This window comes from Haliotis rufescens, unplaced genomic scaffold (genome assembly GCF_023055435.1).
Source record: "Haliotis rufescens isolate VD_foot unplaced genomic scaffold, xgHalRufe1.0.p SCAF_4, whole genome shotgun sequence".
NCBI lineage: Eukaryota > Metazoa > Mollusca > Gastropoda > Lepetellida > Haliotidae > Haliotis > Haliotis rufescens.
The window spans coordinates 54,956,789-54,983,141 of NW_025964112.1; the positions used below are offsets into that span (position 1 = coordinate 54,956,789).

The 26,353-nt window shown below is 41.3% G+C and overlaps 1 protein-coding gene across 1 annotated transcript; it reads right to left on the reverse strand.

The window, feature by feature from the left end:
• Positions 1-1,218: 1,218 nt before the first annotated feature.
• Positions 1,219-25,234, reverse strand: LOC125372385 (EGF-like domain-containing protein 2). The gene is made up of 13 exons (XM_048382260.1): positions 25,099-25,234; positions 21,011-21,091; positions 18,574-18,818; positions 13,283-13,373; positions 12,648-12,776; positions 11,429-11,566; positions 10,312-10,535; positions 9,707-9,855; positions 9,177-9,316; positions 5,817-5,907; positions 4,300-4,471; positions 3,102-3,222; positions 1,219-1,753 (listed from the first exon to the last, which is right to left on the reverse strand). The coding sequence occupies exons 2-13, from the start codon at positions 21,075-21,077 to the stop codon at positions 1,545-1,547; spliced, it is 1,776 nt and encodes a 591-aa protein (XP_048238217.1). The 5' UTR covers positions 21,078-21,091; positions 25,099-25,234; the 3' UTR covers positions 1,219-1,544.
• Between the last annotated feature and the right edge of the window lie 1,119 nt (positions 25,235-26,353).

Here is a 26,353-nt window from a genome sequence, read left to right on the forward strand (position 1 = left end):
TTTGTCAAGCTTTGGCTGACTTGACATATACTGAACCGCAAAAGAAACGTCACCATGGATAGAAATATGAGAAACCTTATTTGTCCAAACACTGTAAACATACTTTGAGACATATTAAAAAGATGAAACTTGGCAAAACTGTTCTTTAAGGGCAACACAACCCCAGTCTCTGAGAAAATGGCATCAGAAGTCAGTATATCGTGTGTCCGTCATGTGCATTGATGACTGCGGTGCAACGTCGATACATGGAATGGGTCAGAAGGTTGATGAAGGCCATAGGCACTTGAGCCCACACTCTGAGGAACGCCTGACGCAGTTAAGCTGCAGTTGTCGGCCTTAGTCGGACGTCATTCAGACGTCCTTGAATCTCGTCCCACAGGTGCTTAATGGGATATAAATCGGGACTGAGGGCAGGCCACTGCATGGTTCTGGAGCCATTCTGCAAAGGAAGTCTCTTATTGCTCTCGCAGTGTGGACACGGGCGTAATCATGCTGAAACTTGTGGTTGCGGCGACGTGCCAAATGAGGTATGGCGTGTGGTCTCGAGACTTGACCAATGTACCGAGTGGCTGTGACACCATTGCCTCTCCCTGGACCGATGTTCTGGAAGACCACAGGGCCGACCCTTTGTGCAAGACCAATTCCACCCCACACCATGATGCTCGGACTACCTCACGAGACACTCTCAACATCACAAGCATCCGAATAACGTTCCCCACAGCGTCGCCAGACTATCTCTCTGCCATCTGCTGTTGAGATACAGTAACGGCTATCGTCTGAGAAGAGGACTCTTCTCCACTACTGGTGGCGCCAATGCTGGTGCTGTGTTTCCAACTGAAGACGGTCCCGGCGATGACGTGGTGTCAGAATGGGTCCTCGGTGTGGCCTGTGACAGTGGAGGTGTCTGCTCGTCAATCGTCGACGCACGGTGTCCGCACTAATGTGGCGCTGGTGTGTCCCCATGGTCTGTCGAGCAGTTTCCGCAGCAGTAACAAAGCGATCTTGAAGATGCTGTCGCACAATCTGACGATCCTGACGTCGGGTAGTGACCCTTGGTCTTCCACTACGTGGTCGGTCATCTGTAGTGTTGGTTGTTTGGTACCGTTGCTGGAGCCTGTATATGGTCCTTACGTGGACTTGAAATGCATTGGCTTCTTGCCGGGCGGTTTGTCCAGCTTGCAATCGTCCAAGGGCTTGGTGTCACTGATTTCTTGTCAATCTTGGCATGTGGTAGCAATTCAAAAACGAATGAATGTTATCCGATCTTGGTGGATTCTTATAGGGCAAGAAATTGGGGAACGCATGTGCATTTCAATTTGCACGGAACGTGCATTGGATTACCATGGCGGTTGCCGTGATTGGTTAGGCGATCGGTTTTATTGTCATCTGCTTTGTTTTGGTATCATCAAATTTAATTTTTCCGGACATGATAATGTTAAATTTTAGAAACTTTGACAAAAATTACACAGATATTTAAATGGCAACTTTTCATGCAATATTACTTGGGGTGACGTTTCTTTTGCGGTTCAGTATATTAAGCTGAATTAGTAGCGTTGTGACATGCAACTCTTTTGGGACTTCACTTCATTGTCTTCATCCTCTTGTTTGCGTCGTTTCTTCATGAGGAGGAAACACATGTACACAATGATCAGGAGCAGTATCAGGGCGACGATGCAGACCACGATGATGGCGGGGAACATCACAGACATCCCAGGGAGGCAGTTCTTTGCAGTTGGAAAAACACCAGTTTCGCCTGGAAAGAAATTCATATCGTCTTTTATCCATTGGTAGAACTTCACCAATTGCGGACTTTTTCAGAGATCTGCCCGGGTTTTGTTGGTGGGGTAGCTGAGTGGCGTGGTACTGAAGGTTCGACTCCTTAAATTGGTATAATGTGTAAAGCCCATTCAAGGGCATCCCTTCCGTAATATGGCCAGAATAATACTGAAAACAGTGGAAAACCCAACTGACCTTCCTAACATCTTATGCATAGCCAGCAGTTAAAACGCTTATATCTCGTCTGACTAACCGCATCCGTGGTCTAGTGGAAAGAGCATCTGCCTGGAAACGGACAATTTATGGTTCGATCTCCTGGTCGCGTCACACCAAAAGACGTCAGTATATGCTTACTCAGGTGAACCTGATGAAGGAGTAAACATATACTCCGAAACGTTGTGTTCCTCATAATAAAAAAAGTTGACATCAACATATTCTCTTCCTTGTTTGTTTGATGTTTAACGCCACACTCAGCAATATTCCAGCTATAGGACAGCCTGTAAATGATCGAGTCGGGATCAGACAATCAAGTGATTGACATCATGACCATCGACCTACGCAATTTGGATACGATGACATGCATCCACCAAGTCAGCGAGCCTGACAACCCGATCCCGGTGGGTTGCTGAAGACCACCCCGGGTCCGTACTAGTACAAGTAGACGCACGCATACGTGCATGCACGTCGCTGTATGAATGTAATAGTCTTGAATGCGACTTTAAGCCCCACTTCCACTTCACAAAACCTCTTTTCACTCCACATACTCGAATACTAGTATACCCATTGTTCATGTGTGTGTGAAGATACGGGGTTGAATAGGTCTTCAGCAACCCAAGCATGCGTTAAAAAGGGGACTATGCTATCGTAGGAGGCGACTAACGGGATCGGGTGGTCAGGCTCGCAAACTTGCCTGATACACGTCATCGTATCCCAATTGCGTGGATCGATGCTCATGATGCCAATCACTAGATTGTCTGGTCCAGACTCGATTATTTACAGTCGGTCGACGTATAGCTGGAATATTGCTGAGTTAAACAACAAACAAACAAATGAAAGACACAATTCGCCTCTAATAGGTATGTCATAGAACTTTCATCTCGCAAAAGGGAACTGTACATCCGCCCTTACTGTCGAGTCAGCTCTCTGTGATATATCATTAACATTCGTGTAGCGTGCTATCTCATTTCACTCGAGCATTGTACTTGTTTAGTAAATGTCATCACTTTCATGACGCGTGAGTCATCGATATGATTGGCACAGACTAGTCTTATATTGACTACAATTTAATGAGAAACACTATTTCCACATTGTTGTGCAGAACATACCGTTTGTTTGCGATGCTGCCGTGGTGTCATCCTCAAAGTACACTGTGGTGTTGGCTGTTGACTCAACTCTGCCGTCATTGGTTTGACGCTTCTTTCTGTCTCCCGTTACTCCGCATGTTGTCTTGAAATAAATACATGCAGGAAGTACATACATACTGTCAACAGAAATGTGTCCAATTTCAGACTGAAGTTATTTAAAACTAACCTACGGTAATATTTACACAGTTTTCCAGTTCATGTCTCATCAACAACAGATTGTAGACGCCGAGAACAGGTGCTTCTGAGGATTACTGGCAGGTTGGTCCGTTACGTTGTATGTACACCCTTACACTGATATCTGCACTTCGCGGGAGATACATTGTCTCATCACTAAACAGGAACTTAACTACATGGGTGTATAGACATAAAGTTGAAACCGACCATTGATAAATTAAATATAAGTAAACTATTACCGTTGTACGCTACCACATGTGAGGAGGTCACTTTAGATCTTTTATGAGTGCTTCATTTAATTTCTCTACTTTCTTTGGTTTGTCCTGTTTAATCATCCGTGTTTTAGTCAGTGCAAGGCCAAATACATGGATGTAAATAAAATATGAAATGAACTTGTGTAGGCTGTAAAGGGCCCACAAAGTTTGTAAGTATTGATATAATATGTAATAGTAACGACATTTAAATCATAACAAGCAATGCTATAACAAATGTAAAGGGTGTATAAGGGTAAATGCAATGCTGCAAATGTGTATGAAAGATGTTTCGTTTAAAAACCTGAAAATAATGTTGGTATGATAATAACTTGTACTTGCTACATTAGTTACAAGATGTAATATTTACCATTTGTATTTTTTATAATAGCTTGTACCTGTCAACAATAATCCTTACCATTAAAGGGCCAGTAAAAGAATTAGAAGAAAATACATCATTACGGTCCCAATGTTTCAAGACTGTATCAAGAATGTATGAGTCAATCTATGCTGAACCCTAAAATACACCATTCAAGACAGTGTACACAATTGTGTGTCAATGGTCAAAGTGTATCACCTACAACCGCATTGCCTTAATATCAAATTATGTAGTACCTTCTTCAAACGCACAAACCTCTGCGAAAGATTATCAACATATTTCAACCCATCATGACTAAGATAGGCTCTTTGTCTTTGAACCGATGTGTCAACATTTGACTGATAACTCCACGCACCAGTTGACAGCCAGCTTGATCCCCGGAGAGGCACAGTTTGTACTTCATGTCGTGCACCACGGCTGCAGGCCCTGGTCGGAAGTAACCTGGTCGGTACTGCATGCAAATCTGCGTGTCACTCACCCTGCTTGGATAGGAGTGCACGATTGCCTTACCGGACTCGTCGCTGCATCTGGAATAAGAACAAATCGCGATTTCAATATTTCATTACTGTCAATTGTCAGTGGAAAAGATAACAAGATTATCTTTGATAATGATTTTGAATATGAACGTATTTCCTCTTCTTAAGCTGATACATTCCAATTATAAAAGAACACTGTAGCTCACCAGTGCAATAAAGCGCCGATGTCATTCGTTCGCAGTGATATATGTAACTATTATTGAAACTATGTTATATTTTCGGCAACATAAAGACTGTTAAATTATGCACATTATTTCAATAAGAAAAAGGTTTGAGTTAAAAACAACCACTACGAACCTCATCGAATGTCACACATTGTTTTATTAGTCGTAATTTTTGCTCTATTGAAAATAATTGTTGGTGAACACCATACATGTACGTTGATTTGAATAAATTGTAACTGTATGTTGTTTTGCAAACGTTTCTGTTTGCTGAAAACTTTTACGATTAAGTCTGTTCAATTTCTCAACATTGTCTTGCCCTAAACAGTATCGTAGAACGATTGTGGCACATATCCTGCAAACAAATGCGTGCAATATGTCCCGTGGTTATTTTAGGCGAACAATTGACTTGCCTTTGCATGTGTTTGTGCCGGGTGCCACCGGTGGGGCAGGATACGCTCACCTTTTCGCGAACACCAGGTATCATTACTTTTTTATAGCGATTCAATGGATTGGAAACATCAAAACAAGAGAATGGAGCTTCAGGTACATCGGTGATGTGATATCGTGCAATAAAAGTGACCACATTGTCCAATGCCTTGCCACTGATTTACACACATGAACCGAAAAGAGATGATTTTATGTTTAGATCTGCATGTAAAGATTCAAAGTGACAGACACCTATACACAGGACCATGTATAACAGGAGGGATGACTTCAACTTTCCAATAGCCAACTTTCCTTTTATGTCGAGCAACATTAAAGGAGCTCCCGTCTTTAATCGGGTATGCCCTTTTCGAGGAGATTTCACAGAACGTCATATGATTCTTGATTTGATCAGGTTAACAACACTCATGGCCTCAGTATTGCTTTCAATAGGTGTTAGCTAGACATGAGGTATCTAAATGATGTCTGATGCATTTCCATATTTTGAGTTGCTTCATACGGTCACTTTCATTGTCAGCTGAAAGATTGTCTTTCCGTTGCATGTGTTTGTGAGGGGTGCCACCGGTGGTGCAGGATACGTTCATCTTTTCGCGAGCATCATTATGGTATCATCACAATTAGATAGTGAATCATAATGACATGCGCATGATATAGTCAGTACCGTGCTGACTGTGTTTGAAGCGGTGACCTCTTTTGAGTATACGTGGATCGATTTACGTTGTTCTTACCCATCGTTTCCATACACCACTGCCTCTTTCCGCGAGGAATCCGTCTGACCATTATGGACGATTATTCGGATCAAGCCAAGATACAAGAAGCCTGCAGAGATAAATCAATAATGAATACTGCATCAGAGAGGAAAAAAAGTGTTTCAGTTATATTACCGTAGGCACCTTAATATGGGAGCTCCAACTGAAACAGATCGTGAAGCCTTAGCACTGAACAGGTTCATGTTGTAACCAAGCAAAGCTACACATTTCAACCACGTATTTCAACTAGTACTTGTTTTGAAGTGTTTGAAAAACATACGCGGCCCTTTACCACCATTACCAGTGTAATAACTTTCTTCGGTTTGGTAAATATTTATATACTTCACCCTCAAACTACAGAAACATACCTTGCTTCTAGCATACATACTTAGGATCCTAAATGTAAACCAGTTTCTCTCTAATAACATCATATCCAGTCTATTTACATCGCGTCTGTTTTGGGGAAACATGTTATCAAAGCAGTATCATTTTCAGCAAGTAAGTCCTATTCCTGTAGCCAGCTTCTAAAGAAAGTATTACGACTTCCGGTTAAGATACATGTCGCATGCAATGTTAATGTCCAATGTTTCCAACTATCTTATTAAAGAAGTAGTTAATAAATGACGTTACTTCCGTTTGGGAAACATTTCTTATTCAAGATAACGTCCAAAGAGAAAGTTACATGGTTAAAGATAGTTACATGGAGGCACGGGCAATGGGGATGAGTAGTCGTTAGATGAAGGGAATCAAACTTTTAAAAGAAACTTTATCTTTGTCTCATATGTGTATACTGATACGTGGGTACATAAAAAAATAAAAATTTTTTTATTAAAATATCTTTTAAAACATTCCTAATTGTAGATTATTACACAAAACACATTTATGCCATTCGGCAACAATCATAGCAACGTCCTGTCCTAGACTGGTTTACCTGCCCTAGATCGCTTGCGCTTTTAACCTACAGCCTTTTGGAGGCGACAGACCGTGTACCACTCAAGCTCTTTCAGACTTATTTCCCCATACAGCATTTCGCTGCAGTGAATTGTTGACCCATTTCCGTGAAGCGTGACTGTCTGTCGTAGCGGGTTTTTTACACTTTTGGACAGTGAATAACTGACGTGTCAGGCTACAAGAGTAAACATATTACCAAACGGTAGGTGACTCTCATAGCGATGTATGGTTCATGGTTATATATATATATACAAAAAAGCATTCCCAACGTTGTGGGTTTCAATTTTAACAATACCTGCATGTTCTGATCTACTTCATTGTAACATCATATTACAACATTGTAGCTATTACTTTGAAACGATTAATTTTCAAAAATATTTAAACCTTTACCATTGTAGATATGTCAATGTCAACAGTAACATGCATACCACAAGGATTGTGTCAACTTAACACCCATTGTTCCTTGAAAACAATAACAAATGTTTTAGGACGTTATTGTTGTTGATAACATATTACTCGTTTTGTTTTCATAGTATGCTTCTTTTCTACTTTTATATTACATAAATATTCTGTAGGTACTACATGCAAATTACAATTTGTTTATCTTCTGGGTTACATATGTGCGCTTTATGACAACATAGGTAATTGCATCATAAGGTAGGTATGCTACAAAGTGTCTTTGCGCAGTGTTGATCCTCTGGTTCAAAGTGATCGTGTTACCTTATAATGCATGTTGGGTAAAAAACATCCCAAGGGAAGTTCAAATTGAAAACAAAAACACCTCTCAACATATCTAATATATATTGTATGCATATCCGGCTTAATGACCCCAGATGCATGTTGGTTCGATATATATAGACACATAACTGCTTAACAAATGGTCATTTAAGTAATAGTCGCCTTGACTTCTTACGGAAGCATAGTAGGGCTACGGTGATTTTGTTGTTGTCTTAGTATCTCCTACGTAGGACTTATCATCTCCTACGTAGGACTTACAATCTCCTACGTAGGACTTACTATCTCTTACGTAGGACTTAGTATGGCCTAGAATCACTATTTCCTACGTACGACGTACGACGCGAAAATATCTGCGTCACGATGTCTTGCTCCAACTCGGATTCTGCCTTGTCACCTTTCAATTTGAGAAGTTTTGATGGCAGCCAGTGTTTGATATCCCTAATGCAGGCTTCAACTTGAGATTGGCATCCATGTGCGTTCAGGGCCTTGACGCCGAAGTATAGCTGATTGTCGTCATACCCATGAAATTCCAAACTATGTTTTCTGATGATATTTCCGATGGGAAGGATGTATACACAAAGAACAAAGTTAAGCACACCCCTATTTCTGAACCATGACAAATGGCAAACATCATGGCATTGGATGACTGACCACAGGAGCTGGGCGATACCAATGTCATCGGATAGAACCAAAATTTGACAACAAATAGAGGAGATATTGGTGAGTTTGAGACGAAGAAGGTCCCTGTCTTCACTATGTATCGTCACAGGAGGTCTTCCGGATCTGGGACGGTCCTGTACCGGTGTGAGCATGATTCTCGACTAAACGGCTTACGACAGTGTGATGATACTCCAAATTCCGACCATTACAAGACATTGCAGCTTTATGCATGCCAATTATTAGCCATCTGATAATCGCCTTTGTGCCATGGTCACACAATTTATGAAATAACTGTTTAAAACCGAGCTTAAGAAAGCAATTTTAACGTTTGGATATACTGCTTTTAGAGATAGTCGAGGGTAGCACGCTGCACGGGCATACCATGCATGGCAAGTGAGCTTTCGTCACGCATGACTGATTACATCATCTCGAGAAAACATAATGCTTCCCGTAATTATATCTTTCATGACTGTTACAAATATTGGTACCAAACAATAATGAAATATATCAGGGTGTGCTTAACTCATTTCTTTGTGAATAGATGGAGAACAGGACAGGCCCTAGGACAGAACCATGGGGGGCCAAAAATGAGAGGTTCTGTTCCTCAGACATTACACCATCAACTTGGACAGACATTATTCGGCCGGACATATAAGATCTGAACCACTCTTGGGCTGTGCCTGTAATTCCCAATGATGTTCCCATGTTATACCATGGTCGATGGTGTCGAACGCAGCTGACAGATCTAGCAGAACTTGAAGAACTATCTCCTGTCTATCCATGGACCTGAGGATATCGTTCTGTACTCTTAAGAGCGCAGTTTCCTACCAAAATGTTGGTCACTGTGACCTGTACAGATGGTGAAGGTTCACCTGCCTGCGACTGATCATTGCTTGTCCAGTGAATTCTACTATATTTTCAGACATGTTAGCTATTTGCTTTTATTAAAGATCAACATTGACTGAACATCATAATTAACGAAATACTTACCATCATCTGCAATGTTTAAACACAGCCTGTAGATTTGGTTAAGTGGAACAGGGTTGGATATAGCGAGACCATTACTGAGCGTGGCGGATAACTTGACTCCCAAAAAGTTGGCACTCTCCTGCTGTTTGTTGAGAAATTTTCTGTAATAACAGAGCAATTCCCCTACTTGATAAGTATATATCAACATACAATCCTCACTCAAACTACACTTACATGTATCAATTATCAAAAATTCATTCGTGGTAAAATACTCAAGTTGCACGTCTGCAAGGATGGCATCTTTGGAGATGGTTTGTCCGGATTTCTTTACACAACAATTACCATATTACCACATTACCAATTACCACAGATACATCTAGAACGACTACTACTACTTCTACTACAAATAATGACGTATGGCTATTTTGAATAATACAACTACTACTTCTACTACAAATAATGACGTATGGCTATTTTGAATAATACAAATGGCATTGCATAATCTCACCCTCCTCTCGACGTAAAACAGTCATTCTTGGTATATTACTCACGTTGCAGTATCTGCTAGGATGGCATCTGTGGATATGGTTTGCCCGGATTCGTTGACACAACAATTGCCATATACAACTTCATCGGAGGCCACCAGCATGATAGGGTTGTACTGGATGCGGTATGGTATTGTATAACACACGTTCCCTCCCTGCAGAACATAGTGATGACACATTACTTTGTCGCGAAACTAGATGTATTACCACAATGATAGCAAATGTAATACATATACGTTGTTTCCTCATAAAAATAGTCACCATCACTTGCCCTTACTATTTCCCTGGCGTTTAGTGGGTAGTATGGCAATACATGTATGTATGTATGTCCAATAGTCTTTGACGAATATCATCCAATTATTATTATCATAAATGACGTCTTTCTAAACTAAATATTTCCTGGATTTGTGCTACGTGTGAAGGATCCATATCAAATATATAGATATGCACAAACGTTATATATTTTAAGATATACAATTAGCAAAATTTGGGGATCATGACATAAAACTGTAATTACCAAGTATTTGAACAAAGATAAGTGCTGACGTCAAACATCCAATGCAAGAACGTTTAATTCTGAGGTTCACAGCGACTTTCAGCTCTCCTCTTACCTGTGTCGTAGTGGTGTACGTTCCACAGCTGCCACTGAAGCCGACAGTGATGCACTGGCCTTGTATGTCTGAGGGGATCCTGTCTTCAGTGTCAGTGATACCCCCTACTGGATTGGCAGTGCATTCAGTGGAGGTGTAGCCAGAGACCGTGATGAGGGGCTGATACAGGTTGATGGGGTTCATGCAGATTGTCATCTTGTTGTTATCACAGGATGTGATGGTTGCTAGTTATAGATAGGCGATATAGTCAACATGAGCAGTCACAGACATTGAGCAACAGTGAAGCGTATACGTTTGAAAATGTACCCAGATAATAGCAAGTGCATTATTATCTTATGTAATACAGAAGGTCTCATGGTTATCAATATGTAAAATGTTTGGTCTAGCACAGATGCGTTATGGTTTTCATTACTCCTTTCTAATTACTTCTACAATTCAGATTTCATCAGTCTCTGATAAATTAGCCCCAGGATGCAAAATGATCCCTTTTAACAAATTTCAAAATACATTTCAGGAACATGTCTGGCTATTATGTCCATCAGTAATATCAAGAGATGAAAATGGGAAAAAGATTATTGTGACCAGAAACAAAATACTGAAAATGATAGTCCAAAAACATTTGATATTGAACTTCAAAGGCGCCGCGATTCGCTGTGCAGAGTTGCGTCCCTTGGGCACGCCAGAAACCTATGATTGTGGGTTCGAATCCCAGGTTCGCCACGATTATGTTTCACCATACCCGTGCTCGTGGGTTTCACCTAAGTGGTAAACGTCTGAGACTTGCATCACTGCGGGCTCTCACATTAAGCTGACATGCCGCGATATAACTGAAATACCGTTAAAAGCGGCGTTAAACCAATTTACTCACACTATAAATCATATACAAATAACGATGACAAAATATGTGGTCATATTAAAGTGAACGTGTATAACAAATTAATATCAGCAATTATGCACGATTACAGGTTCCGTAATCATTTGCTCCAATGACACCTTTCTGCCTTTCAATCTGTGGACATGACCATGGACGATGATGTGTCTGATTTCATTTAAAACGATTATAAGAATATCACAGAGAATTTAAGCTGTTACTATCTTGAGTAATATATGAACGTACTCCTCTTGCGTTCACACTTCCCAGCATTGCCACTGTAATGTCCAGAACCACATACACATGCGCCTGTTGACCCATCAGAGACGCACCGTCCGTTACTTCCACAGTCCATGCCAGAACAGCCTGTGCCATTTATGTTAGCTGCAATGGTCAAGCAATGAAATCATTATCTCAGCCTTAAATACAAGAGAGGCGATGAGGTGTCCAAGCGGTTTAAGCGTTCGCTCGTAAGCCCCGAGTCGATCCCACATATGGGTACCATGTGTTTAGCCAATTTGGTGTCCCACGCCGTGATGATCCAGGAATATAACTAAGAGCGACATAAAAAGCATTCTCAATCATTCAATCCTCTACATGACTATGATTAAATTAAATGATCAAATCAGCAAATCAAGATCGACAGAAAGTTAAAATGGTACCTGTGTATGTAGGTTGGATTTTGCTATAGAATTTGTTCATCAAAGTTATATATCCAGGTGAAAGATTGGCACTGTTGTAGAGTAAATAACAAAACGAACAACTTCGTTGCATATAGCGACGTTTCGATGTAGATTTTAAAACCGTTATCAAGCTGGGCTGACTTCAACCAAGTAATGGTAGGTATATATACATGATATGTTGTGATAAGCAAAGGTTAACATTAACAACAACAGGTAATTGACAACAAGTAACACACTTTTTATTGGATAAAGCCAGATGTTATGTAAGAATAACAAATAGCACACAGGTGATGAAGCCAGATATACAGTAGGGATTTAAATGTTGAACAAAATGATATCGATATTAATTTGGTTGGTTGGTTTGTTGTTTCACGCCGCAATATTCCAGCTATATGACGGCGGTCTGTAAATAATCGGGTCTGGACCAGACAATCCAGTGATTTATATCATAAGCATCGACCCACACAATTTGGATCGATGACATGCATCAACCAAGTCAGCAAGCCTGACAACCCGATCTCGTCAGTCGCCTTTTACGACAAGCATAGTCACCTATTACGGCAAGTATGGGTTGCTGAAGACCTATTCTACCCCGGCGTCTTCACGGGCCTGACTAGATGAACAAGCTGATTGGATACTTAGTTATAAAGAGTCAGTTGCTTGAATTAGATCATCGAAAACACATTCCTAAAAGACTATATATAATCCCTGTATGGTAACACATTACGTGTCCGCATGGTATGACGACAATCGTACATTTTGTTCTGATGCTACAAACTTACATTGAATAATACCACAGTCATCTCCTGTTCTACCAGTAGCGGAGGAACAGTCACAAGTCGGACTGCTGGGCGGACAGACGCCGGCTTTGCAGGTAACACCATACCGGTTACAGTCGAATAGAACAGCAGCTGGAACATGGAACAGCAACAATTCCTACACATATCCAAATTAGCGGCCGCAATTATCGGGGGAGTTGGTTAAAACATAATTTGGTCTCAGGTTTTACACCCACAATATTTATAAAAAAAATAATATATGTTTGGCACATCCTTTACATGTCTTTGAACAGTGACCGTAAAAGGACATACATTGTGTTTCTAACCCCAAACCACACAGCCTCAAAAACCCTAAACCACCAAATCCTCACTGAAGGGTATTACATGGTCGGTGCCTTACACAAAACGATTCTTTATTATTATTGTTCGCTGAGAATATACGCATGTCTTAATGTTTAGATCCGAACACGCTTAAGTTATAAACTTTTCGAAAAAGAATGTGGAAACTGTTTGATGGGCATTCTAGAAGTTGGTGAGTAAAAAAGAAAACGAACAACTTCATGGATAACAACTTCTGGTTCCAGAAAATGGTGTATACTATATGCTCGAAATGAGAAATATCACAATATATTACTAACCATCGTCGTCGTGTATGCATCCCTTAATCGTGATGTCATCGTAGCCCGAAGCACTGATTGTCACTGAGAACTCTTCCCGTGATTCGACAACCTACGGCATAACACATATACAACTTCCTGGACATTTGCTGGCATAGGTGAGTGAGTGAGTGAGTGAGTGAGTGAGTGGATGGGTGGGTGGGTGAGTGAGTGAGTGAGTGAGTGAGTGAGTGAGTGAGTGAGTGAGTGAGTGAGTGAGTGAGTGAGTGAGTGAGTGAGTGAGTGAGTGAGTGAGTGAGTGAGTGAGTTGGGTTTAACGCCGCTTTTTACAGTATTCCAGTTATATCACGGAGTGTCAGCTTAATGCTGGGGGGAAGCCCGTAGTGATGCAGGTCTCAGACGTTTAACACTTTGGTGAAACCCATGAGCACGGGTATGGTGCTGACAAACCTAGAAACATAATCGGGGCGAACCGGGATTCGAACCCATTATAGGTTTCTGGCGTGCTCAAGGGACGCAACACTACACAGGGAATCGCGGCGCCTTAGGCGACTGGGCCACCCGTGGCCACCTGGCATCGGAGACACACACAACACTGGGAGACTTGAACCCTCTCAGGCTAATATAAATGTACACCTGCCCTTCACTCATCCAGGGTAATATAAACCATACATGTACATCTATCCTTCTCTCATCCAGGGTAATATAAACCATACATGTACATCTGCCCTTCTCTCATCCAGGGTAATATAAACCCTACATGTACATCTTACTCTCTCTCTTCCAGGGTAATATCAATCTTACATGTACACTCGTCCCTCTCTCATCCAGGGTAATATAAATCCTACATGTACATCTTACTCTCTCTCATCCAGGGTAATATCAATCCTACATGTACATCTGACTCTCTCTCATCTAGGGTAATATAAACCCTACATGTACACCTGTCCCTCTCTCATCCAAGGTAATATAAACCTTACATGTACACCCGTTCCTCTCTCATCCAGGGTAATATAAACCCTAAATATACACCTGTCCCTCTCTCATCAAGGGTAATACACATCCTACATGTACACCCGTCCGTCTCACATCCATGGTAATATAAACCATACATGTACACCTGTCCCTCTCACATCCATGGTAATATAAACCTAACATGTACACCCGTCCCTCTCACATCCATGGTAATATAAACCTAACATGTACGACCGTCCCTCTCTCTCCCAGGGTAATATAAACTCTTCATGTACACACGCCCCTCTCTCATCAAGGGTAATACAAAACCCAAATGTACATCTCTCTCTCATTCAGGATAATATACACCCTACATGTACACCTGTCCCTCTCTCATCCAGGGTAATATAAACTCTACATGTTCCCCTGTCCCTATCTCATTCAGAATAATATAAACTCTTCATGTACACCTGACTCTCTAATCCAGGGTAATATAAACCCTACATGTAGACATGTCCCTCTCTCATCAAGGGTAATATAAACCTTACAAATACACCCGTCACTCTCTCATCCAGGGTGATATCAACCCTACAACTACACCCGCCCCTCTCTCATCCAGGTTAATATAAACACTACATGTAAATCTGACTCTCTCACATACAGAGTAATATAAACCCTACATGTCCACCCGTCCGACTCTCATCCAGCGTAGTATCAATTCTACATGTACACCCGTCACTCTCTCATACAGTGTGATATACACCCTACATGTACACGTGTTCCGTCCTCAACCAGGGTAAAATAAACCCTACATGTACACCGTCCCTCTTTCAACCAAGGTAATATAAACCCTACATGTACAGCCGTCCCACTCTCATCTAGGGTAATATAAACCCTACATGTAGATCTGACTCTCTCACATAGAGAGTAATAAAAACCCTACATGAACACCCGTCAGACTCTCATCCAGCGTAGTATCAACCCTACATGTACACCCGTCCCTCTTTCATCCATGCAATATACACCCTACATGTACACGTGCTCCTTCCTCAACCAGGGTAAAATGAACCCTACATGTACACCTGTCCGAATCTCATCCAGGGTAATATACACCCTACATGTACACGTGTTCCTCCCTCAACCAGGCTAAAATAAACCATACATGTACACCGTCCCTCTCTCAACTAGGGTAATACAAAACCTATATGTACAGCCGTCCCTCTCTCATCCAGCGTTATATACACCCTTATGTACACTTGTCCCTCCCTCATCTAGGGTAATATAAACCCTACATGTACACCCGTCCCTCTCTCATCCAGGGTAATATAAAACCCAACATGTAGATCTGACTCTCTCTAACCCTACATGTACACCCGTCCCTCTCTCATCCAGGGTAATATAAAACCCAACATGTAGATCTGACTCTCTCTAACCCTACATGTACACCTGTCCCTCTCTCATCCAGGGTAATATACACCCTACATGTACACGTGTTCCTCCCTCAGCCAGGGAAATATAAACCCTACATGTACACCTGTCCCTCTCTCATCCAGGGTAATATACACCCTACATGTACACGTGTTCCTCCCTCCGCCAGGGTAATATAAACCCTACATGTACACCTGTCCCTCTCTCATCGAGGGTAATATAAAACCCAACATGTAGATCCGACTCTCTCTAACCCTACATGTACACCTGTCCCTCTCTCATCCAGGGTAATATACACCCTACATGTACACGTGTTCCTCCCTCAGCCAGGGTAATATAAACCCTACATGTACACCTGTCCCTCTCTCATCCAGGGTAATATACACCCTACATGTACACCTGTCCCTCTCTCATCCAGGGTAATATACACCCTACTTGTACACGTGTTCCTCCCTCATCCAGGGTAATATAAACCCTACATGTACACCTGTCCCTCTCTCATCCAGGGTAATATAAAACCCAACATGTAGATCTGACTCTCTCTAACCCTACATGTACACCTGTCCCTCTCTCATCCAGGGTAATATACACCCTACATGTACACGTGTTCCTCCCTCAGCCAGGGTAATATAAACCCTACATGTACACCTGTCCCTCTCTCATCCAGGGTAATATACACCCTACATGTACACCTGTCCCTCTCTCATCCAGGGTAATATACACCCTACTTGTACACGTGTTCCTCCCTCAGCCAGGGTAATATAAACCCTGCATGTACACTTGTCCCTCTCTCATCCAGGGTAATATAAACCCAACATGTAGATCTGACTCTCTCTAACCCTACATGTACACCTGTCCCTCTCTCATACAGGGTAATATACACCCTACATGTACACGTATTCCTCCCTAATCCAGGGTAATATTAACCCTAGATATACACCTGTCCCTCTCTCATCCAGGGTAATATACACCCTACATGTACACGTGTTCCTCCCTCAGCCAGGGAAATATAAACCCTACATGTACACCTGTCCCTCTCTCATCCAGGGTAATATACACCCTACATGTACACGTGTTCCTCCCTCCGCCAGGGTAATATAAACCCTACATGTACACCTGTCCCTCTCTCATCCAGGGTAATATAAAACCCAACATGTAGATCCGACTCTCTCTAACCCTACATGTACACCTGTCCCTCTCTCATCCAGGGTAATATACACCCTACATGTACACGTGTTCCTCCCTCAGCCAGGGTAATATTAACCCTACATGTACACCTGTCCCTCTCTCATCCAGGGTAATATAAAACCCAACATGTAGATCCGACTCTCTCTAACCCTACATGTACACCTGTCCCTCTCTCATCCAGGGTAATATACACCCTACATGTACACGTGTTCCTCCCTCAGCCAGGGTAATATTAACCCTACATGTACACCTGTCCCTCTCTCATCCAGGGTAATATACACCCTACATGTACACCTGTCCCTCTCTCATCCAGGGTAATATACACCCTACATGTACACCTGTCCCTCTCTCATCCAGGGTAATGTACACCCTACTTGTACACGTGTTCCTCCCTCAGCCAGGGTAATATAAACCCTAGATATACACGTGTTCCTCCCTCATCCAGGGTAATATACACCCTACATGTACACGTGTTCCCCCCTCAGCCAGGGTAATATAAACCCAATATGTACAACTGTCCCTCTCTCATCCAGGGTAACATACACCCTACATGTAGACCCGTCCCTCTCTCATCCAGGGTAATATAAACCCTACATGTACACCTGTCCCTCTCTCATCCAGGGTAATGTACACCCTACTTGTACACGTGTTCCTCCCTCAGCCAGGGTAATATAAACCCTAGATATACACGTGTTCCTCCCTCATCCAGGGTAATATACACCCTACATGTACACGTGTTCCCCCCTCAGCCAGGGTAATATAAACCCAATATGTACAACTGTCCCTCTCTCATCCAGGGTAACATACACCCTACATGTAGACCCGTCCCTCTCTCATCCAGGGTAATATAAACCCAACATGTAGATCTGACTCTCTCTAACCCTACATGTACACCTGTCCCTCTCTCATCCAGGGTAATATACACCCTACATGTACACATGTCCCTCTCTCATCCAAGGTAATATACATCCTACATTCCATCACACGGGATAGCTATTTCAGTGCAATATCAATTATGGATCTTATTAATAATGTTCCGTCTGATTACATAATTAGCTTTTTAAAAGAAATTGAACTGTTAGATAAATTTTGAATATGTGTACATAGTCATCATTTTACTGTATCAGTAGTGTTTAACTTGTAACTGAGATTGTTAGTGTCTGTATCCTCAGAGGGGGTTGAAGTACTGTAAAAGCATTGTACCCCTGAGAGGGTATGTAAGACCACATCATTCGAAGTAAGTTCATTCCTACTACCGTTTTTAGTCGTGTTTGTTTTTTACTTTCGCTAAACTTGATGATAATCGCCAGCAGCTACGGGATGGTGTAAATCCTGCTGTGGAGGTACCAGAAGTATTGTCTCCAAGGTTCCATGTATGGTGGCCTAACTTTGGTTGCTGGCGATCCCTAGCCCCTTTTTTATAATGTAATGTTATCCGTGATATCTTTTTATGGTTCCATACTTGTTTTAAAATATACATCTGTGATAATCTAGTTTTTTTACTGCTCTTGGCCGACAGGTTTTTATAATCAAATTGTTTGTATTACTGTCTAACTTGATTTAGTCACGATATGGCTGAAGTTTTGCCGATGTGACTGTTCACTCACTAACTATAAACCCTACATGAACACTTGTACTTCCCTCATCCAAGGTTAAAAATAATTAACCCTTAATGTATATCTGACTCTCTCTCATCCAGGGTAATATAAACCCTACATGTACACCTCTCTCTCCACTCTTACCAGATCGTCGATGATCGGCACTTCCAGATAAGCATTTCTCTTTCGACGTCCAAAGGTGAGCGTTGTGACATTGTTGGCGTAGTCAGTGGTCGAATCTGCGTCGCCATTGGTATAGGCTACTGCTGCAGCCATTCTCGACTTGTCCGATGATGGTCTCTTGATTCGGATGATTAGTAGCCCCAAGCTCTCGGTGACACATGTTTTCGCGTTTGCGCTGAAAACCAATGACGGCGGTGTGGTGACCTCTGCAGTCGGTTGGTTTAAAGTTGTAGGCGATTCATGAGGGCAAGAATAGGGATAGACACCATGAGTTATACTTAAGAACAAAACCATTTCTATAATCAAAAGAACTCTTAAACAGTCAAGTGTACGATTCAAACGTATCATAAGCATGTGGTTATGAATCACAATCAAATAGTGATGATGCCAGGTTTAAAATATTTCCATCCGAAACACAAACCTTGTACACCGACGTTACTTGTCATTTTATTAAAATTGTAGAGACCTGGACATCTATAGATTGTAAATGTAATATTTGTTATTTGTTCAACCGCACTTACTCTCATATATCATGTGCTACAGACAATGGGAATATTTTGGAGAAAAAAAGTTAAATGGTACTCATAAGAAATCTGTGCTGGAAGCAGAATCCATTGGACGATTCCGACTATATCATGAGAATTAGGTTTAAACCGTGAAACAGCCTCATCTGTTTCATATTTAGATCTGTGCATAAATAATTATTTAGAGTAACAAATAACTCTCCACAATACTGTATGACAGGGGCATATAAAGGGGCAACTCAACTTTCATATATATATATATATATATATATATATATATATATATATATATACATATATATTTTCCCTTTATGTCAAGCAATATTTCAAGACCTCCAGGCTTTGATGCCTACATTTCACAACTTTGAGGTACAATCAAGTATGCTGTTTCAACGAGGATTTCGCAAAGCGTCTTACGACTTGCTCAAACGTCGATTGGTCAGGGTTACAACATGGATGGCCTTATATTAGTAAGGCCATCAACACGTTTTATGATTTGTTTGTTTGTTTGTTGTTTAACGCCGCACTCAGCAATATTCCAGCTATATGACGCAGGTCTGTAAATAATCGAGTCTGGACCAGACAATCCAGTGATTGACATGATGCACATCGATCCACGCAATTGGGATACGATGGCATGCATCAACCAAGTCAGCGAGCCTGACCACCCGATCCCGTTAGTCGCCTCTTAAGACAAGCATAGTTCCCTTTTAAACGTACACTGGTTTGTCATGATTGTGGAAAGGGTTTTGTCACTGTTTTTAACAAAAAACTATTATGAGTGCAATTCGAGATTGACATTTAAACAGTAAACCATGATATCAGTGGGGTAATCTACTAGTTCAATTCCTGTGTGAATACATTTATTATTTATCAGTTATTAAAGAAGAGAGGGAACATTGGTGAGTCCATCATTCCCATACACATTAAACTACGAGTGTTTATAACGACCTGACCGATGTAACGAACTTATCCTGGCCATTTGTTGTATATATGATGTATATAACGTACTACGGTTATTACGAACTTTAGAACTATCGGTATAGATCCTTATACCGTTGTCAAGCAAGACTGAATGATGGACATGGTAAAGTATTTATATAGTAGGTGGAGGAATAACAGTAGAGGATTAACAGTAACAGTAACAGTTGCCTGCGGTCATGTGACGTTGTGACCTTGGCCTTGTCAACGAACGAATAAACTTGTTTTGTTATTGTTTTCGAAACATTACCGCAGTTTCGAAGTTTCGCAGGAAGTTCATTAAAGTAGATTTATTGTGGAGAAAAAGAGCGTTCGGGTGTTTTCTCCATTGGAATTGCTAAAATTTTGATATTATAGATGCACTTGACGATGACTATTTACATGACTTTGTATTCATACGCATGACCTGATTTGAACTCGGGATGCGACGTACGGAGTCAATCAGCTGATTTTTACGTAGGTACAAATGACGAGTAATAAATAAAATACTAAACTCGCTCCCGTGTAGTCCCAATTTTATGAAACGAGTGAATAGTTCTGGTATCTGACGAGCGATACTATTCACTCGTTTCATAAAATTGGTACTACACGGGAGCGAGTTTAGTATTCTATAATTATCCATAAAATTGTGCCAACCCTGTCATCCGTCAACTTCTAATAAATAAATTAAATAATTTAAAAGAACAACGCAAACGTTCACTGTTTGGAAGTGATTCGTGAAAACATTCTCATGATATATGTGGTAAAAGGACACTTCATTTGTCCCCCGCCGTGATGTAGTTAAATATAGCTTAATGCGATGTGAACACGTATTCACTTATATCAATATGGAATTAACACTGCACCTGTATCAGGCTAATAGACCAATCTATCAACTAGTGTCGTTGCCCTACCTGCTTGCACAACAGCATGACACAACAGCAGTACAGCCCCAATGCTGTAGATGGTGTTTAAGCACATTTCACCAGGCGTGTCTGACAAAACAAGAAACATCATTTACATGATATCTGAAACATATTGAATACATCAAAATACATCATCCACTACAGTAAGTTCAAATGTCACGGTTGTCTGACGTCCGTAGTCCAAAACAAGGGAGCAGACTACTGGCTTGCACACACTTCTTCAATGTGGTCAATTTTGTTGGTTTTGCACACGTCTAAATCAGATTTTTGGTTGGTTTGTTGTTTAACGCCGCACTCAGCAATATTCCAGCTATATGACGGCGGTCTGTAAATAATCGAGTCTGGACTAGACAATCCAGTGATTAATATCATGAGCATCGATCCACACAATTGGGATCGATGACATGAATCAACCAAGTCAGCGAGCCTCACCACCCGATCCCATTAGTCGACTTTGACGGCAAGCATGGGTTGCTGAAGACCTATTCTAGCCCGGAATCTTCACGGGTCTTGTACAGTGTGTTATCAGTTTGATAATGTAGCTCATTTATTATTGCATAGCCAAAAGTATGTTAATCAGCGTAAGGCAATGGTGGAGTCTCTAACAGTTCTCAATATTGACTTCTCATTGTCTGGTATTTTATCTTCTAGGAATATTGTTCACCATCACCGCTTATATTAGAGAGTGTGGCAGTTTTGATACTTTATAAAATATCCAGGTACTTGGCAAACATTTAATAAGGGCAAGGTGTATATGGGCCTAGTTGCCCGAACACCTATAAAACTTTTAATGATCAATCCTCAACCCGTATCACGTCCGCATTGGCAAGTACATCTTCCCGAGGCAATGGAGGTAACTGACTGTTAAAGTAGTTACCACCAATGCCTAGGAAAGATAGTGCAAGCAGATAAAATAACAGTCACGTCGAATTATTCACCTGAAAAAACACGGGAATATATGGTACAAGTCAAAATAGGGAATTGCGTCGGACATAATTTCAGTCACGGATGCGTCAAATTTCGAAATGTTCCCAACATGTCTACCACAAAACATTTTGAAATTTTTACTGAGGAACTTGAATGTTGTAACCTTGATCAAACAAGTTCTGAGAAAGATTTTTTGAAATCTTGGAAGAAAGAGCATGCTCGATTGTATCTCAACAGTTGTGAAATGTAAACACAAAAGGCTGGAGCTGCTGGAATGCTGCTCGACATGAAGAGGAAGTTGACTATTGGAAAGTCTTGTCATACAGTGTTGAGGGGAGTGTTCAAAAGAGTTTCTGTTAATATTTGTCATTTTGATCCTATTATATCTGTCTTAGTTACCTATCACGTATGTTTAAGTTGGCGTAGTATTTAATTTATTAAGTAGTGCCAAAACAAAATTTGGTAAAGGAAGTGCTGATATAATCAGATGCAAAGAGTTCCCAAAATGCAGTTCACAAATCCAACCTAAACGTCGACGTTTTCTCTCTTTAGTATTGGTGTCATGGGGTACATATCTATGCCTGTTTCGAAAGTTTCGCCCAAGTTGACAGATATATTGGATATAACACCATAACTGTTATTCTGCGCAGTGAGTTTTGTTTTCGACCAAGAAAATTCGTCTCGCATTTATATAAGGTACAGTCAGCCTTTTCGAAACCCCTCAAACCGTTTTGTCGGTCCCGGGAGTGAATAAGTGCAAACGTGTCAAAAGGGGGTCACAGCGAAGCTATCTATACATGGAGGGTAATTAAACAATTAAACGATACTTACCTGTAAGTTGAAGTTTGATTGGGGTTCTGCTACGTTACTGGAATGCTGGAGGTTTACATGAGATTGCGCAGTGCGATCGAGCGGCAGGATTTAAAGTGTGCTTGTGACACCAAGTGCCACTACAGGTACGAGGGAGGGATGAGGAGGGCATGTAAACCTCCAGCATTCCAGTGACGTAGCAGAACCCCAATCAAACTTCAACTAAGAAGTAAGTCTTTTGTAATTGTTTAAATCTGCTACGTCACTAATGCTTCCGGTTCCCATGAGAAGTTCAGTATATTTATCTTTTTTAGTTCCAGCAAATTCAACAAGATTTGCACAAAATTGGGAAACATGTATGCATAAGCATTACAACCCAACGAAAGTTCAAAACTGGTATTCAAGCCAACATGGCACAAATTCACTAAACATGTTAAACATACATTCCACTAACTTAAAAACTGCTAATCACAACCAGCAGGTTGTTTGCACATAACTCCAAACAGTAGTAATTCTATTCACCCGCAGATGTCGACACAATTGTTTTGGACATACGACTTGTGTTGTTCGACAGTGTTTCTATTGGTACATTGTAGTGTCTAACAAAAGTTTCAGCTGAAGCCCAGCCTGCAGCCCAGCCTGCAGTTTTTAAGATGCCATTCATTGGCACATTTGCTTTCTTAGCTGCCGATGTGGCTGCAGCTCTCGTACTATGAGCTGCAAATAGGGGCAGAAAATAGGGGCATATAGTTTGCATGCACATCTGGCCTTATGTGTTCACGCCGTCTCATATTGAGCTCGAAGTTCGCCAGACTGGCCATCTGGATGGTGTCTATGAGACCCTTGACCACTTCTCCCAAAGAATCATTCACAATGTTGGGCCCAGACCCCTTGTCAAGATTTTTCTTCATGTAGTATATCTTGTCAGTGATAACTGCCAATAAAGACACTGTCTTGACAATCATTAACTGGCAGTTTTGGAAATTTTTGTCCATGCTCTGTGAGTTAGGTCTCAATAGACTCCAAATAAGTTTGTCAACTCGTGTGGCAACGAGCGAAGGACAGTTATCAGGTCTTACGATACTATCCGGATTTACCATCATCATCATCAGGTCTTGTTGATTTAAAATTAGCCACCTCGTGACTAACGAAAATCACAAATTTGTGCTGTGACCGACCACGTCAGTCCTACCACCGCTCAAAGCACATGGTGCACTGCCGCTCGATCGCACTGCGCAATCTCATGGGAACCGGACGTAGTGACGTAGCAGAACAAAGGTGTCAAGTAGTTTGACTTTTAGGTAAACCCAGTTTTAACTGAGAGTACCCTGCCTTACCCGAGCGCCACATACATCCTCCTACAGAAGCATGGCGAGAAGACAACGCACTTTGAGTCACAACATTTTTTAGGCTTCAGTTTTGACTATCCTTGTGCAATCTTGAACAGTAAGGTCAGCTATCTGCGACAAAATGGCTTAAAGAAGTAAACGAATGGGAGCGGGGGCACGGATGGCGGAAATTTTGGCCGATTTGAAATCGCCGTTTACACCGACAGAGCGGCAAGGCGCGAAATGCATGGATGTTCTATGAATTGGTGACAACGGATGGTAAATCGTGTCAGGGGATGAGAGACGAGTGTGCGAATCTTGAAACGGAGCTTGTGAAGCTTAAACTGGAAGCACGCAGGATCGACCTAGAAGCGGAAATCGAAAGGTTGCCACTGTTTTGAATTGTCACTGATTTTCTTTTATATTTGGAATTAAAGCAACATACAATTCATGTGTTCTCCAGTCAATCAGGACTGCATTTAATACCGGTTCTCAGAGTTCTCAGAATGTGGATATTTACATCGAGTGGCGTTAAGATTTGATAACTTCATAAATTGTTTGATAAAATTTTTTGATATAAGTTACATATCAAGTAATGCTCCCTATAAGGCCAACTGAGGTAGAAATCTGCCGAAACAATGCACTGTACTATCAACTTTTGGCTTGACTCTAAAACCATTCCTATTCTTCATTTGTACTGGGTTCCCTTGTGATGAAAGGTTAACCGTCAAGCATATATTGCTTGACTGTGTGGACTTTGCAATCGCAAGGGATTCACATTACCAACGCGTAAATCTGAAAGATCTCTTTTCCCGTGTCAGCGGGCATCTTATCATCAGCAATTTGAAAGAAACAGGACATGGCCATGTAGCGGGAGTATTGCTGAGCTAGGCGATAAACAACAAATGAACAAATAAACATAAGATAAATATCGAGACTATTCGACATAAGTAAACTTGCGATACGGAAAGTGTACATGGACATTCATGGTGATTTTAGGTGTCGACTTACCCGGTTCTGCCGAACAGGACCTTCAGCTGGTTTACGTCACTCACTAAACTAGGAACCTGCAGACTGCGGCAGATAAAAAGGGGGATTGATCGTTGGATGTAGCAAGGTGCATATTATTCTCTCTCTCTTTTCGAGTGAAATGCGCCGTGTCAACTCGATACGCATCAGCGCTCTACTGGATCGGGACAACTTCAAAAGAGATGTTTACATGAATGAAGCTAACAAAAGAGTTGTTATTTGATATAATTAGAGGAAATAAAATGAACACTGTATTCATCGAGTGCATGACCAGTCATGCCAGTCCGTTCTGTAAAGGCTAAAGCAGCGCTCGACAAATCTGTGACACAAGATGTGATCCCTCACAGTGATTACAAACCTGTCTTTTTTTACATCAGCGGCCTCATGCACAAGAAGTGGGACACTCATGTAGATATTAAATAAATTACATGCTATTAAACCAACAATCGGTTACACCTACTTGGGTTGTCAGTCCAGATTTGTAGAGGTAATTTTATGCGAAGATGTCGTATTGGCCATTGCAGATAAACTCATGAATATCTATTGCAAGGTGAAGATCTTCCATTCTGTGTCCCTTGTGATGAACGAATCACGGTAAAGCATGTCCTTCTTGACTGCATTCATTTTTCCATCACAAGGGATATTACTTTCCAGGTTTCATCCACAAAGAATCTTTTTAATGTAAATCATCATTTTATTCTTGTTTTGATTTAAAAAAGAGATTGAATTAAATGATAAATGCAGATTATAATATGTGTATGTATTTAAGTGATTTTTCATTTTTTTTAAATGAATTCATAACTGATATTTTTAGTGGCTGTATCTGCAAAGGGGGTGGGGGTTGAAGTATCGTAAAACAATTGTCCCCCTGAGAGGGTACGTAAGTCCTATGTCATTCGAAGTATTTGTCTTTTGGGGTCGCGGGTGGCCCATTGGTCCAAGGCGCCGCGGTTCGCTGTGCAGAGTTGCGTCCCTTGGGCACGCCAGAAACCTATGAACGTGGGTTCGAATCCCGGTTCACCCGATTATGTTTCTAGGTTTGTCATCACCATACCCGTGCTCGTGGGTTTCACCGAAGTGGTAAACGTCTGAGACCTGCATCACTTCGGGCTTTCCTCCCACATTAAGCTAACGCGCCGTGATAATAACTGTTAAAAGCGGCGTTAATCGTTTCTCTGTTATTTTAGTCGCAGTATTCTTGTTGATTTCAACTGTTTGGCTTAACTACCTGACAACC

Coding starts and splice junctions, on each gene's coding strand:
- LOC125372385 (XM_048382260.1), bottom strand. CDS start 21,077: ATGTGCTTAAACACCATCTACAGCATTGGGGCTGTACTGCTGTTGTGT. Junction 13,374..18,573: donor TGCCGATCATCGACGATCTG/GTAAGAGTGGAG, acceptor GTTATGCCGTAG/GTTGTCGAATCACGGGAAGA. Junction 10,536..11,428: donor GAAGTGTGAACGCAAGAGGA/GTACGTTCATAT, acceptor ATCTATAACTAG/CAACCATCACATCCTGTGAT.